The sequence below is a fragment of the Sceloporus undulatus genome, chromosome 10, assembly GCF_019175285.1.
Source record: "Sceloporus undulatus isolate JIND9_A2432 ecotype Alabama chromosome 10, SceUnd_v1.1, whole genome shotgun sequence".
Taxonomy (NCBI): Eukaryota; Metazoa; Chordata; class Lepidosauria; order Squamata; family Phrynosomatidae; genus Sceloporus; species Sceloporus undulatus.
Window position 1 is genome coordinate 4,199,619 of NC_056531.1, and position 16,135 is coordinate 4,215,753.

General features: G+C 45.4%; 1 protein-coding gene across 22 annotated transcripts in view; it reads right to left on the minus strand.

Annotated features, from left to right (window-relative positions):
• The window catches only part of NCOR2 (nuclear receptor corepressor 2), a 284,263-nt gene that overhangs the window by 152,488 nt on the left and 115,640 nt on the right, over positions 1-16,135 (minus strand). For all 22 annotated transcript variants that reach the window (XM_042441337.1, XM_042441335.1, XM_042441357.1 and 19 more), the window contains one exon: positions 8,119-8,299. In XM_042441337.1, the coding sequence (XP_042297271.1) occupies positions 8,119-8,299 (181 nt within the window). The remainder of the gene's footprint in view (positions 1-8,118; positions 8,300-16,135) is intronic.

Here is a 16,135-nt window from a genome sequence, read left to right on the forward strand (position 1 = left end):
GCTGGAGCAGCGTTTTTCGGAGGGGTGGGGCCGGTGAGAGCGGCCCCATAAAGCCGGCTCCCGGCCTCCCCACCAGAGACGCCGCCGCTCACCCTCCTCCATCAGGGCAGCGGCCCAAGAGGACTTCTCTCCGCCGCTGGAACAGCGTTTTTTTGGAGGGGTGGGGTTTGGTTAGTTTGGTTAGTAATGCTGGGCTTATACTGTTTGGATATGTTATTGCTGCTATGTAATATTGGTTGTTCTGAGACATGTATAGATTTTTATCTTGTATTGAATTGTATTGCTGTCCTGTAGTGAAATGCATTGTTATTTGTTATTATGCTGTGCTTGAAATATGTAATGCTATGCCATTGTTGTATTTTTATCCTTGTATTGTAGTATTTGCTTTTTATGCTGCTTGTAAATTGCATTGTATAGTATTTTATTTGTTGTAAACCGCCGTGATCATGGGAACGGCGGTATATAAATAAAATTTCATTTCATTTTCATTTCATTTCATTTCATTTCATATATCCCCCCTAAGAAAAACAGTAAATAAATAAAAAAGACAACCAATATTGACTTCTCCTTTGCCAAGACAAACAGCGTATCCCTTATTCCCTTTCCTCATTCCTTTCGTCTATAAACACCCTGCATTCAGTTCACTCTTAATTTGAGAGTTAAAGAATTCTGAGCATAGGCTCTGAGTACCAGAACTGCATGGAGCTCACAGGCCTTCCAGACACAAATCTTACTATTAGCAGGAGTTAAGTAGGAGTAAGCAAGCTGTGTGCATGAGCCCATAACTTGTTTGCAACAAGCTTGATTCTCCAGAATACTGGTTTACCCAATCTGCACAAATGTAGCCATTAAATCTGATGTGTGTGTGTGTGAGAGAGAGAGATAGAGAGAGATGTGTCTAACAGGTGGAAAGGTGCCACCTTGTCAGAATTTGTCATCTGGTATGCTTTTGTTGCAATCGTCCTCTTTTATGGGGAGCTGGGGGAAAGAAGAGAGGGGGAAAAAAGCTATTCCAAGCCAAGTTCCTTCCCTATAATCTCTTATGGGAAGAAATAAGGGTGGAGGGAACACCCCAAATGTCCTTTTCAGTACTTGGTTATCAGAGAAAGGAAATGAGATTTCTAAAGCTCCCATTCAAAGCAAAGATGGGAAGGGAGGAAAACGCATTTCCACTTGAGACGTACTTGAGCCCACAGCTTTTGAAATGGAAATGTCACTCTTTGGAAAGACGGAAATTTCTGCAGGGACCGAGGCAGGTTTTCAAACTCTGTGCGGCAGGCTTTTGAGTGCGAGTTCCCGGGCGATGATGGGAGAGGGGGATTTGTCAAGCTATTGACAGGTTCATGAACGGGCGTTGCTTTTATTCAATCAATTCCGCAAAGATCGGCTTCCCAGGGGCATCTGCATCATGCTGCAGCTGAGCCCATCAAGAGCCCAATTACATTACAAACTCAGCTCCAAGAGAGCAAGTGCTCCCAAGGGGAACCGCCAAGACGAGGCTTTGGCTTCACACACCCAATGCCCAGTGCTAAGGTGGGCACTAAAAGTAAAAAGAGCAGAGAAAACCTTAAGGACAGAAGCAAATAAGAAACATAGTTTTTGTGGGTTTTTCGGGCTCTGTGGCCACGTTCTAAAAGTTTATTCCTGACGTTTCGCCAGCATCTGTGGATGGCATCTTCAGAGAATGTTGGCACAGAAGAGAGCCGGATGTACATATACTGTGTGACCCTGAGTAGGGAGGAAATTCCATGTTAATCTGTGTATTGTTCTGTTGTTGATGGCTGGGCCTCAAGGTGGGAGGATATGCAAGTTACCTTACAACTCCAGGCAGTTTTAGATGGCACACACTTCCTTGACTCATTTGAAACCAGCTTCAGAGCAAGAAACGAAGTCGAGACTGCTATGGTTGTCTTAGTGGACGATCTCCATGTTAGCACTGACAGGGGGAATGTGTCCCTGCTGGGGCTTTTAGACCTCTCAGTGATGGTTGATACCATCAACCATGGAATGTCAGAGGGGGGTGTCAGAGGCACTGTGTGGCAATGGTTTTGGTCTTATATCTCAGGTAGGTTCCAGATGGTGATGACTGGGAATATTTGCTGAAAAAGGAGTTGTTATATGGCATACCATAAGGTGCCATTCTACCTCAACGCTTTTCAATGCCTACAAAAAAACCGCTGGAGAGATCATCTAGAAGTAAAAAGGAGTTGTTATATGGCATACCATAAGGTGCCATTCAACCCCAATGCTTTTCAATGCCTACAAAAAAACCGCTGGAGAGATCATCTAGAAGTATGGGATGGGGTGCTATCAGTACACTGATGACACCCAAATGTATTTCTCCATACCTTTGAAAACAGCCTCAGCTAAGGATAGTGTGTCTCCTCCAAATGAATAGCTGGATGAGGAAATATAAAACTGAAGCTGAATCCAGACAAGACAGAGGTGCTTAGTATTAAGGGTCCTAATCTGGATTTGAGAGGTGTATCAACCAGTTCTGGATGAGATTACACTCTCCCTGAAAGACTGTGTCCACAGCCTAGGGGTGCTCCTGGATCCATCAGCCCAGATAGATGTGACTGTTCAGTTCAACCTGCCAGGACTAGACTTGGCAACTGTCACCCAGAGGACATTTTCATCAGCTGTCCCTAGACTCTGGAATGACCTGCCAGGAGAGTTTTAAAATGGTCTATTTTGAATTTTATGATGGAGGACATTAAAGTATCTTAGGTTTATGTGTGTTAACTTAAGGTATGTGTTTTGATCTCTGTTGTACCCTGCCTCGAGGCTTGAGTAGAGAGGTGGAATAAATAATAATAATAATAATAATAATAATAATAATAATAATAATATAGACAGAAGAGCACCCAGACAAATTAGAGGACAGAGGACTGATTTGCGACATATCCAGGGGTAGTCGTGCTGTTGTGTGGATTTTGGATGTTACTGTGTCCTCCCAGAAGAGAATCCTCCGCGTAACCGGCAGATCAAAACACTGGTCTCCAGAACAGAAAACAGATTCTAAAGTGTGAAGAACAGAATCTATAGTGTTACCCCTGCCCTGACCTCAGAGTGCACTTTATGTTTCAGCTGACAAAACACAGCAAATCTGCCATCCTATCTGTGTAGCAAAGTACAGCTTTTCATCAGAAGGAAATGGGTGGGGAACGGGAGAGGGCCAGCATTTCTTCCAATTACAGAGCTGGAGAGCATGAAGTTAAAGGATCCGCTTTCACCCAAAGAGAATTGGGTGAGATGTCACCTTGTAATATTGATGGAACAGAATGGAAAGGTCTAATTATGCAAATGATGAGCTGGGTTTGCAAAGAAGCAGTCAGCCTGAACGAAGACGGGACGGGAGGGGAGCCTCGCTCGCCGCACAGTTGCGGCTTGAACAGTAATTTAAAATGTGGCTGTGGACGTCAGTCAAAAAAGCAAGGAGCAAGAGGCAACAGAAGACTGTTTCTAAAAATTGCATTTATGGAAACAGCACGTCGGCTAAACCAATATCCCAAGATACCGCTCCAAACCTCGCTCTTGATGGGTCCCAGCTGACAGTAGATGGAGAGCACGGACGGCACTTTTTGATGACCCTGGTGGACTTAACTAGGGATGCACTTTTGGACTTTGCAGAAAGAGACATCCAATCTCTCTTTCTCTTTCTCTGCAAAGCCTTCGCACCAGTGTGCAACAAATGGAACAGGGGCGACTTCTGGGTGCAGCTCCATCTTTCTGACCACTGACTGCCGGCTGCAATGCACCGGGGGCTCAGTCCAGCTGCTCCTGAAAGGAAGGGAGGAAGAAGCAACCTTACGCTGGGAGGAGAGGTTGCCCCCCTTTTCCTTCCGTGATCAAGAGCAGACAATTTGAGTTTGGGCACATTTTGTAGCTGATGTAGATAGGGAGATAGAGATGCACCTGGGAGGGCCTGAACAGACAGGCCAAAATAAAGCTGCTTCGGGTCACTTTGGAGGTGTGCTGTTTAAATGATGCATGAGTCCTCAGAGGTCAGAAGCCATGCCAAAGCCACCCTTCAGTCCTAAGGACTGGAGCACATCTTTGGCGCAGCTTCTGGCCTCTTAAGATGCGTGTGTCATTTAAACAGCATACCACCAAAGTGACCCGAAGCAACTTTATTTTGGCCTGTCTGTTCAGGCCCGGAGTCTCCAGCTACTGTTGGCTGGGAAAGGGAGAATGAGCAGCCTCTGACACCTACTCTGTGTATGCTGGCAAAAGGTTAATGCAATGTAGGATCTTGGCCCAAGACTGCTAAGACCAGCATAGACCTGTAATATTTCAAATGCAGAGGCCACGTTCAACTCTAGCTTGCAATATTTATTTCCTTTCTTTTCTGTTGCTATCCTTCTTCTCTCTCTTACAATATGTACCCCTCTGTGTTCCGCTCATTTCTAACCCACTCTACAGAAACAGAAAAAAATAAAGGTGGCAGACAGGCTAATGATCTATATCAACAACATATCCACTAGCTTTTTCACTGCTTCCTTGTCTCTTCCCCCCCCGAACGCACTCGTCGCAAATGAACGGGGGGGAAAGCTGTGTCAGAAAAAGAAAGAAACAAGTCAGCAGTTGTAATGAGGTCAGACCATAGCTGACTCACTTTCAGCATTTCCCTCACACTTACACTATTTTTTACTTACAGGCTCACTGATGAGGTTTTATCGGCGGAGAGACCTCACCCTCTTTCTCCCAAAAAAATTTCTCTAGGGTTTAAATAATAATAATAAAAAAGATGTGTGGGGGGGGATAAGGGAGATGGAAATAGAGATGTCACCCTCCATGTGTATCCAAGCTGTGGTGATAGGCATGGAATTGACAGTTCTATGACTATGGGCCTGAACAGACAGGTCAAAATAAAGCTGCTTTGGGTCACTTTGGCAGTATGCTATTTAAATGATGCATGCACCCTAAGAGGCTGGAAGCCACGCCAAAGCCACGCTCCAGTCCTAAGGATTGGACTACAGCTTTGGCACAGCTTCTGGCCTCTTAGGACATATACACTGTTTAAACAGCATACCTCCAAAGTGACCCAAAGCAGCTTTATTTTGGCCTGTCTGTATGGGCCCTATGTGACTATCATACGCGTTTTCCCCATCTGATGGCTGCGGCGGCACTCCGTTCAAAGAGCTGTGACCCGCACTGGCGTCACCAACAAGACCTAGATTAGTCAATTAGGGATTAAGTCTCTGCCAGTCATTCTTGGGCCAAGTGGGAGACCTGCCAAGGTCAATGAAAGCCCCAGCCAGTTTCATTAATAACGGCAGAGTCCAGCCCATTGTGGGAAGGGGGGAGGTGGAAGAGGGAGAAAAGGCACTGAATCCCAGCAAGAGAGGAGAGATTGGAATGCCCAATGCAAAGAAGAACCAGAAAGACAGAAGGAGGAGGAGCAGTTTCGCAGCTGCTACAAACAATCCACCTCAGCAAGGGATCAGGAAAGATTCAGTGGCCACATGAAGCATTCCGTAGCTGGATGCTGCCGGCATTTAATAGCTGAATGCTGAATGCCCCCAGCATTCAGTGAGTGACAGCGATGTATTCAACTCTTTTAGTCCAAATCGCAAGTCTCTACCTTCAAGTCTCAAATCAAGTCTCAAGTTCTTGCAAAATACAGTGCGCTCTTCTTATCCACAGATTCGAGATTCTGTGGACGGCAAGACCTTGTTGCTTGTAAAGGAGGTGCATGCATGCAGCCGCACTAGTGGCCACACGCACACCACACTGGCCTAGAAAACAACAAGACTTAAGGTCCTGTGTTTTGTGTTACCTGCGGCAGTGGGGGAGCAAAACGAATCCTCCATGGATACAAAGGGACGACTCTACTTTCAAGTCAAGTCTCAAGTCATGTCTCATCCTTAGAGCCAACTTTTAACATAGGACACACTTCTCATAGAGGAACAGCAAATGTGTTAGGCAATGGAGGTCTGCTTGGCAGCCTGTGCCCACTGTACATCAGAGGATCTTTCCGCCTCAAGCCCATTGCCTAACGCATTTGATGTACCCTGTCATGCATCAAGAGGAACTTCCTGATGGTCAGAGCTGTTGGTCAGTGGAATAAACTGCCTTGGAGTGTGTTGGAGTCCCTTTCTTTGGAAGTTTTTAAACACAGTCTGGATGGGCTTCTGTTGGGGGTGTTTTGATTGGTGGTTCTGCTTGGCAGGGGGTTGGACTGGATGGCCCTTGGGGTCTCTTCCAACTCTATGATTCTATGATGATGATATAAAATAAAGTAATAAAAAACAGCTTGCTCACTCTCAGCATCCCCAGAATCCCAAGAACAAAGATGGTGGTGAATCTGATGGAAGTCACCAGCAGAAGGTGATGTGTATGCCTGGCAGCCCAGTCCTCTCTTCCGCAAAGTCTGCTTTAACAGAGGACATCTTGCCTTAAAGGCTTCCAAGTTCAGTGCTCAGCTACAGTATTGGGAATGCTGGGGCAGCAAGGCCTACTGTAAGAACATTCAGTTACAACTGTAGCTTCTCCAGCATCAGTCCTTCCCGGCTGCTGCTTCTATATCATGTGGACTGCCCCCCACCCAAGTTACGGTGACCCTGGCTCTACCGCTAACCCTGATGTCCTACTAGCAGAAAAGTGTTGCCATAAAGTTTAATCCTGTGACTCCCTCAATAAGGTGAATATTAATGATTTGGCAGATGTACAACATTTGATGTTCACTAGCAACGCATGCAAAACTTCTACCAAGTCGAATCAAGAGATGATCGTGTGATGCGCTTTCACTTCCTCTCATGGACATATGCTAAAACCAATTTCTGCAGTTTGTGTGTCAAAAAGGACTGGTGGGAGAAAGCCAGCAAGAGGGCAGGCACACTTGGAAACTGGCAGTTTTTATGAGTGTGTGTAAAAATTAAAGTGGAACTGGGGGGGGGGGGAGCAGTAAGGGCTGAGTGTGCATATAGGAAAGTGCTAAAACAGGATTATGACACTCTCAGAATGTGGCATTTGACAAGGTCATGGATGCATCTTGCAAGAGCTGAAAGAATCTGTAACTGTGAAGTGCGAAGAAAAAGAATTCAGCTGACCCTCAAGGAAAAGAGTGTTGTTGTTGTTGAGAATTTTGTCTCTCGAATCACATTCTCTCTACACAGAGAATGGTTAGGGCTTTGAATGAGCTGCAGTTCTGCAGAAGCACGCAGAAACAGTAGAACGCCATTCTGGGCACAGAAATCATGTTTCCAATAATCTCAGCTTTCAATTTAAAAAAACCCACCCAAACCTAAAATAGTAGAAGATTTAAGGGACAGACTTGCTTTAGTCTCATGGGCAAACAAAACATAACTCAAATTACTGGACCCAGGCCACAATCTTGATGCAAGACACCACCCACCTTCAAAGTATCTATTTGCTTCAGAGAAAACACATGAGCACAAGGGTCTAGTACATCATTAACAAAGTACAGGTTGAGTCCCCCCTATCCAAAATGCTTGGGACCAGAAGCGTTGGGGTTTCCATTTTCCCCCCCAGATTTTGGAACATTTGCATAGACAATATCTCGGAGATATCTTGGAGACAGGACCCGAGTCGAAACATGAAACCCAGGATTTAAGCCATAGATCTTTTCACAAGTATAAACATCCTTGACGTATAATGCTACTACTACTTCCCTCCTGTAGTGGTCTATTTCTCTGAAATAGGTTATACCTCTCTAATACTACATTCCAATCATGCGACTCATCTCACCAGGTTTCAGTGATGTTTCAGATATTTGCTTTGCTGTATTAAGAGTTCAAGTTCATCTTTTTTATTTCCTATAATCCGTGTGTTAGCGTAGAGACCTCTAAGACCATGGGGCATCCCCCCCCCCCATCTGACTTTTTAAAGGGTTTTTCTCTCCAGCTGTTGGGTTCTTGTACTATTTGCCTTGTCCTAGGTATATCCAGTACTTGATGAACCCCTGCCCTCAAGAATACCATCTCCTTCCCCAACACAGGGAGGTGAACGCTTAAAAATATGTTTCCTCCTCTACACTGGAAACAGAGCAGACCCTTTGCCTTTGAGGAGGCACATACTATTGCTTTCCAGACCTCCTTGCAAAACCAGTGTACATGCCCTCCCTGCCTGTCTTGAAGAGGTTCCTTGGCTTACCTTAGAGAGATCATCTGTCTCTCCTTGCTGGCTCTGGTTGATCAGGGGTGAGTGTCGCAGCAGCGGCTCTTGCAGCAGCTCTAGCCGGGGCCGTTTTGTCTCGATGAACTCAATATCCGACTGTTTGCTCAGGTCAGGGAGGTAAGAATGAGGTGAGGCTCGGCTGAGTAACTCCTGCGACCTGAGGGTGTCAAGGAGGAAGAAGAAAGAAAGGAACTGTCACAGAGCCACAAGGCCATATCGGTTCTGAGACGCATACAACTTGGATATGGAGGAGACAAAAAGAGGAGAAAATTACAACTGCCGTGAGAGATACTGTTGAGGTTTGGTCTAGGAGCCCTGTGGGTTAGCAACTTGTTCCCTGCTTGCTGGGCCATTGTGGCTACTAGCCAGAAAAAGGGACAAATTGCTAACACTGCATGGTATAGATTTCCAACGCTATTGCTCTCCCTCAGTTTGCACAAGGAAATCCCCAAGTGATACCTCTTTCACCACCTGACTATATGTTTGTCGGCGTACTGCCTGTGGCCCTCTCTGTCATCTCTGATGCTGGCCACTTGACACAAAAACCGCTGGAGCACTTGACACAGTGAGATGCACACACAGCATGTGTTTTTGCTCATGTGCAAAAGCCCGATACGCAACCCACAATTAAACCAGACTATATAATTAATAAGTTTTTCCCACACTAGGACACTGTGATTGTCATTGGTACCTGATATTTGTTGGCAGTCTCCCGCCCATGTACTAACCACGGTGACCTTGCTTAGCTTCCACGATCAGACATGATCTGGTGCCTTTAGGGTACACACAGCTAAAAGGGTCACATCTTGGTTTAAAACACTGGCTATCAATCTATCCAGCCTTCTTTCTCCTATAGAGGTAGCGCTATTGACTAAACGTGGCCAGTTTCTGTTAATACACTGAACATTTTCAACGTAGAAAGCACTATTTTGTTTACGTGGCTTTTACAACATCTTCACGGGTTAGGGCAGTATGATGAGACAGACAGACACACATACCCGATCAGAGGTCAGCTTGAACCCATGACTCCCAGAGGCAGCCTGCTCTACAGAGACTCAGATAATATTTGTTCCTTTGCTTGCCTTTATCCTCTAGCTCAATGCTTCTCAGGCTTCGACATGGGGAGGGGGATCGGTAATCCCCCTCCCATCCCCACAATAAGGCAGGGACCAGCACTATATTTGTGCCCACTAGCTACAATTGTTTATCACCTGGAAACTTGCCAGGGACCAGGAGCCAATGTTTCAAGGATGGGCACCAGTCCAGCAACCAGCCGTTTCAGTAGCATTGTTCTAGCCCTCCTTGGCTTTGCTGCCATTCCACATTAAAACAACCCTGCCCAGACGCCACTCTAAAATAATGTTTACAAGGGAGCTCACGATATGAATCGGAGACGGCTCTCCGTCAGGGCCTTTTCTAATTTGTTCATTTAGTTGGTCCTGGTCTTCTTTAGCTGCAAGCAGGAACAGGTGTATGTAAAGGTAGTCGGTAGCTAGAAACGGCGATCTTCTAATGTGAAGTAGGAGGCTTTCATGGCCGGCATCCATAGTTTTTTGTGGGTTTTTCGGGCTATGTGGCCATGTTCTTGAAGAGTTTATTCCTGACGTTTCGCCAGCATCTGTGGTTGGCATCTTCAGCAAAAGGGTCACACAGTATATATACCCAACTCTCTTCCATGCCCGCATTCTCTGAAGATGCCAGCCGCAGATGCTGGAGAACGTCAGGAATAAACTCTTCTAGAACATGGCCACATAGCCTGAAAAACACACAAAAAAAACTCTAGTGATCTTCTAATTCTGCAAAGCTAACAAGCTGCTTTGGCCTAGAGGCTTTCACTGGAGGCCTGGAAACATCAACCGGTCTCCTGTGGATGCTTCATGTGGAAGGTTTTCAAAACCTACATGCTGCGTCCTCCTCCGGCAAGAGTTTGGTGGGACTGAAGAAGTCGAACCTCGGCCTGATAGCAATAGCATTTAGCAGTAGCATTTACATTTCTATACTGCTTCATTGTGAATGAAAGCACTTTCTAAGCAATTTATAACATGTAAGCCAATTGCCCCCAACAAGCTAGATACTCATTTTACCGACCTACGAAAGGATGGAAGGCTGTGTCCATCTTGGAGCCCTCTGGGATCAAACTCACAATGTTCTGGATGGAGCATGTACATTTAAACACTGCACCACCAGGGCTACTTGATAAGTCTCAGGTCGCTGAAAGAGCTTGGAAATAAATTACTACAAAAAGAATGTGTTGCCCCAAGTCCTTAAAGGTTTCCAGCAATTATAACACGGATTGTTTTACTAACTGAACACAAAAAACATTATTTTTGAATAAAGATTGCTGTTTCTTTGTGTGTTAATTGCAGGTCAGTCTTTCCAAATATTATTTTTACATTTTAAGTACTGTACTGTACAAATTTAATACTACAGGCCTAATGCTAACGGCTAGCGCCAATTAGATCCGACCACCTGACTCAACTGTTGAATGGCGAGGCAACCCCTATGTAAATCACATTGATCCAAGGCATTTATTCCAACTGGGACTAGTAATTTGATTTCAGCGGTAAAATTTCCTTAACGTTTCAATGTGACAAACTGAATTTCCTCAACAATCTGACATCAGCACATTAGCACCGACCCTAACATTTCCACGTTCTGGTCACCGCTTTAGGACCAACGGGAGACTTAGTCCCGATTTCCGCAAAGCCACCTTGTGAGGTTCATATCTTGGTGGCTACTGTGACCCACGCAATTTGGCCATCAGCGCCAATGGCAGAAGGACCACAAAGTATGGGAAAGGTAGAGCGCTCATCACAAATGTATCCTATTACATTTTTAAGCTGGCAAAGCCAATTCTGTACTTGCACCCCCCCCCCCCCCGTGTCCTCCTTAGTACATTGTGTTCCCAGCTCCTCAATCAAAAGGATTAATCACTTTCAATAAGAATAGCAATTAAGCTTTTCCCCTCTTGCCACACTCTGTGTGTCTGCTTTGGAAGGCTGGGCACACGCGTCAGCTTATTAATGTGAACGGAATATATTGTTATTGACAAAAGCACCATACTTCTTGTTACCATGGGATAAACGCTTCAAAACTTTCATCGCCAGGAAGGGGGGAACAAAAAAACCAATTTGAAAACAACCACCAACCGGAAGAAAAAATGAGTCACTAGACTACCAAAATGATCCAACTTCCTTCATAAAAAGCACCCTCCCATGACTACTATGAATTTTTGTTAAGGGGGAGATATATGGCAAATACTATGCATAATAATTTATTATAGCTTCCATTTCTTCCCTCGATTATAACAAATAATAATAATAATTTTATATTTGATATTTGTTCTTTGTGCTTGGAACCCGCCTCAATCTGAAAGGGAGAGGCAGGCTAATAATAATAATAATAATAATAATAAGTATTAGTATTATTATTATTCAGTCTAAAAACACTTCAGGTTAAAATTCCAATCTATATTACAAATATAAAAGAGGCAGGTAGCAGTGGCGGCTATAAACAGACAGTGGGGCAGTCTAATTAGTTCTTGAAATCAATCGAGGATTAATTATTATAATATATTATTATATATTATATTATATTACAATTAATCTCCTCTTCCCCCATAAGAGCGCTACACATAACATACTCTCAAAACCATATACCAAGTTGTCTGAAATTAATTTGCAAATGTAATTCCACCAGGGCGACCAGACATCCTCCTTTTTTTAGGATGTGTCCTACATTTCAGTCTTCTGTCCAGGAGGAATTCCAAAATGTCCTCCATTCTGAGCAGGATTATGACGCATACTTTTATATTTACAAGTTTAAGACATCTGATCACCCTGAACCTCACTTTCAATAAAATCACAGAATCCTCCTCCTCCGTTATATAAATGTAGTGAAAGATGAAGAAGCAAGTTGGGGCTAGGAGTGTTAGCTGGGACATCCCTGAGGGAAGGACTACAGTACGCTATGGTGGCTAAACTTAAATCCAGATTTTTAGAGCCTCGAGTGTGGGGGTCCCTGAGGTTGGTTGCAGAATTAAAACCTGGGCCCTGATATGCTTCAAGCAGGAAACATGGCTGTGTCGACAAGGATGGCAGTCAAGGATGTGGGTGGATGGGAGAAGGATTTGAAAGCTGCCAGCCAAAAACAGAGAAGCAAAGGTCATGGGTGGGGGTGGTGCTACCTGTACTTCTAAGATAAAGCACACTCCAGCCATGGCCTCAAAAAGGTCAACGATGCTCTTGCTTCTATGGTGATTGCTTGGTGTTTTGTGGTCTGTTGGGAAATCTGTTGATCAGGTCAAGGCTGGACCTTCCAGAGACATCATATAGGTTGCCACTCAGCACAGGAGGTCAGTGTTGCTATCTTGGTAGGGAGGCTGGTGAACTCAGTGAAGCTGTAGAGCAGTGGTTCTCAACCTTTGGTCCTCTAGATATTTTTTGAGACTTCAACTCCCAGAATTCCTGAACAATGAGCTAACTGGGACTTCTGGGAATTGAAGTCCAAAACATCTGGAGGCCCAAAGGTTGAGCACCACTGTTGCAGAGCATCAGTGGAGCTGTTGATCAGCTCCAGGTTTCAGCCTGGATTATAAAATAGCTGTCCAAAACATCTGCAGCACCAAAGGTTCTTCACCCCAGGAGCAGTGTGTCCCACAACATTTGACCTGAAGATTTCAATGTTGAAATACCGAAGGTTTCAAACACCCTTTTCAAGTTTTTTGTGGGCTTTTTGGGCTCTGTGGTCATGTTCTGGAAGAGTTTATTACTGACATTTCGCCAGCATCTGTGGCTGGCATCTGCAGAGAATGCTGGCATGGAAGAGAGTGGGGTATGTATATGCCCGGCCATCAACAACAGAACATACACAGATTAACATAGAATTTCCTCCCAGGGTCACACAGTATACCGTATTTTCCGGCGTATAAGGTGACTTTTTACGCCTGTCTTATGCGCTGGATTCTGACCCCAGAGACAGGCGAATGGTGTAGCCACCTCTCTGTCTCTGGGGTCCTTGCTGGTTCCTCTCCCAGCAGGCACTCGCGCCAGCTTGAGGGGGCCCCTCTGGAGACCTGAGGTGGGTACTGCAGCTGGGCTCTCTCTCTCTCTCTGCCATTGCTGCTGCAAAAGGCGGCGGAGAAGCGGCTCCAGAGCCGGTCGGGCCGAGGTAAAGAGCCGGCTCCTTATTCCTCGCCGCTGCTGCCGCCGCCACCCAAAATACTCCGCTTCTCCAGCGGCTTCAGAAGTCCGCCGCGGAAGCCGATGGAGAAGCAGAGTATTCTTGGTGGTGGTGGCGGCAGCGGCAGCAAGGAATAAGGGGCCGGCTCTTTACTTTGGCCCGACCGGCTCTGGAGCCACTTCTCCGCCGCCTTTTGCAGCAGCAATGGCAGAGAGAGAGCCCAGCTGCAGTACCCGCCTCAGGCCGCCAGAAAGGCCCCCTCAAGCCGGCGCGAGACCCCCTTATAGGAGGCCAGGGACGCTGCCGGCGTGCGACTTGGGGGTCGTCTTATACCCCCAGTCGCCTTATACGCTGGAAAATACGGTATATACATCCAGCGGTCTTCCATGCCACCATTCTCTGAAGATGCCAGCCACAGATGCTGACGAAACGTCAGGAATAAACTCTGCCAGAACATGGTCACATAGCCCCAAAACCCCACAAAAAGTTAGGGATTCTGGCCATGAAAGCCTTCGACTACCCTCTTCAAGTTTCACTTCATTTATTAACCGCATCAATGATGGCCTTGGCAAGTTTCTCTTCCTCAAACTGAAGCCACCTACCTACTACATGGGGACAATACTGCTGGCCCTCCGTATCCACACATTTTTTTTAATCCACCCATTCAAGCTGTTTGAAAAGATTTTTAAAATACATGCATTCCAAAAAGCACACTTGGATGTTGCCATTTTATAGAAGGGACACCGTTTTGCTATGCCATTGTATTTAATGGGACTTGATCGCCCACAGATTTTGGGATCCACGGGGGTTCTGGAACCAAACCCCAGGAGATACCAAGGGTCCACTGAAATGACGATAACAAGACTTGCATAAGGGATGCCAGCTGAGATAAATATACATAGAATGTTTCCTGGGGGTGGTGGTTATATGTTGCGGTAAGCAAAAGTATATAAATTATGCCAATTCACATTTGATGAGTTGGAGGCCCAGCATGAGCCTATTTTGACTCAGGAAGGCTGATCATTTTATTTTTTTCCCCCCAACCTTTTCCAATCTTCACAGGTTGGCCCTCCCTGGGAACATGCTTTCAGCCCCACTGCACTCTCCATGCCCCCCAGTTTCTGAAAAGGGCACTGCTATTTTAAACACAATTTTAGAGCTTTCAGAGCTTTTCACTACTTAATGTCCTGCTGGGGTTGGTTTTTTGTTTTATCACTCTGGTGTTTTCGTCTTTATAACTTTATTTTTTAGTTTGTGTTTTATCATTTTAATCCATTTCATGATGCACCCAAAACTGCCGTTTAAAACATTTAAGAAAACCAATTATTACTTATTTATCAATTTATGTCCCTCCTTTCCTACAAAATCCTCACAGCAATCCTGTAAGGGTAGCTTCAACTAAGGCTACATCCGCACTGCAGAAATAATCCAGTCTGACACCACTGTAACTGCCATGGCTCAATGCTATCAAATTCTGGGAACTGTAGTTTTGCAAGACATATAGCCTTCTCTGTGAGAATACTCTGGTGCCACAACCCTAACTAGAATTCCATAGCTTTGAGCCTTGGCAATTAAAGTGATGTCAAACTGGATTGTTTCTGAAGTGCAGATGCAGCCTTGGACACAGTGATTGGTCCATGCTCACCCAGATAAGTCACCATTTGCAATTACAATATTACTTTCCATGACCCTCTCCGTGGCATGTGTGCATTTATGCCTTTCTGACATTTAAAACATATAGGCACATTGCTATATGAGATCCCTAGCATAGGGCATCTATAACATAGTTCAAATATTCTTGGACAACACAATGCAACTTCTGAACTGTTCAGGACAATTCAGGAGGCTATAAGAAGAGAACAGGCCAACAGGAGGGAAAGACGAAAAAAAGCAGACCTTGACATAACATTCCTCTGCAATTATTTGTGGTACACAGCATACCAAAAAGGAGATCTCAAAATAACTCTTCCAAACTTGTTTGTTCCAGCTGGCAGGACCTCACTGCACTCTCACCAAAGGGGAGCCTTCCAGAGAATGGCTTGCAAACAATGGATGAGGTGCACTGAGGCATCGCTTGATGGTACAGCACTCTGTACGTGTTAAGAGGTCTCAGGTGCAATGGCTGACAATTCCAGCTGAAGCCCTCTCAAGGCTAGGTACACTCTCAAAAGCAGAATCCGTACCAGCCATGACAGAACCGAACCAATTCTATGGGAGGAAGGAGGCGGTGCGCTTCAGTGTGGCTGCCTGATTTGGAACACGGGAGCCAAACTGAGGAACAGATAGGGCTTAACTCCACATCTGACAAAGAACTCACAGGTGGGATAAAAAGTGGGGCTAGAAATAAACACGCAGCTAAAGAACAACCTTCCAGCAGACGCACAATAATAATTTCCAGAGCTTGGAAAACTTCCCAGATTGGACGCATCTCCCCGATTCCTCCAACCATCACAGCCACTGGCGATACTGGCTTGAGTATCCTTGGAGCTGTTGTCCAAAAAAAAGGAGGAGGAGGAGGAGGAGGAGGAGGGGAAAATAAACTTTTCCAAGCTTTGGTAATTTACAGAGAGCAGTCATTTTGCTGACACTTTCCAAATACTCTCACTGCTGCCAACCAAGTGCCAGGCTTGCAGTAGTAAAGAGTGGAGAAACCAGATTCTCAGGTCCTCAGATGAAAATGCTTCTCCCAAAGCTTTTCTGAGCATTCTTCTATGGAAGGGGAAGGACTTGCTTGCTGGCCTGTGCCAGGCTTGGTGCTTGGCTCCCGAGGTTCCCCCACCCCACTCCACTCACTCTGAGACACAGCGGAGCT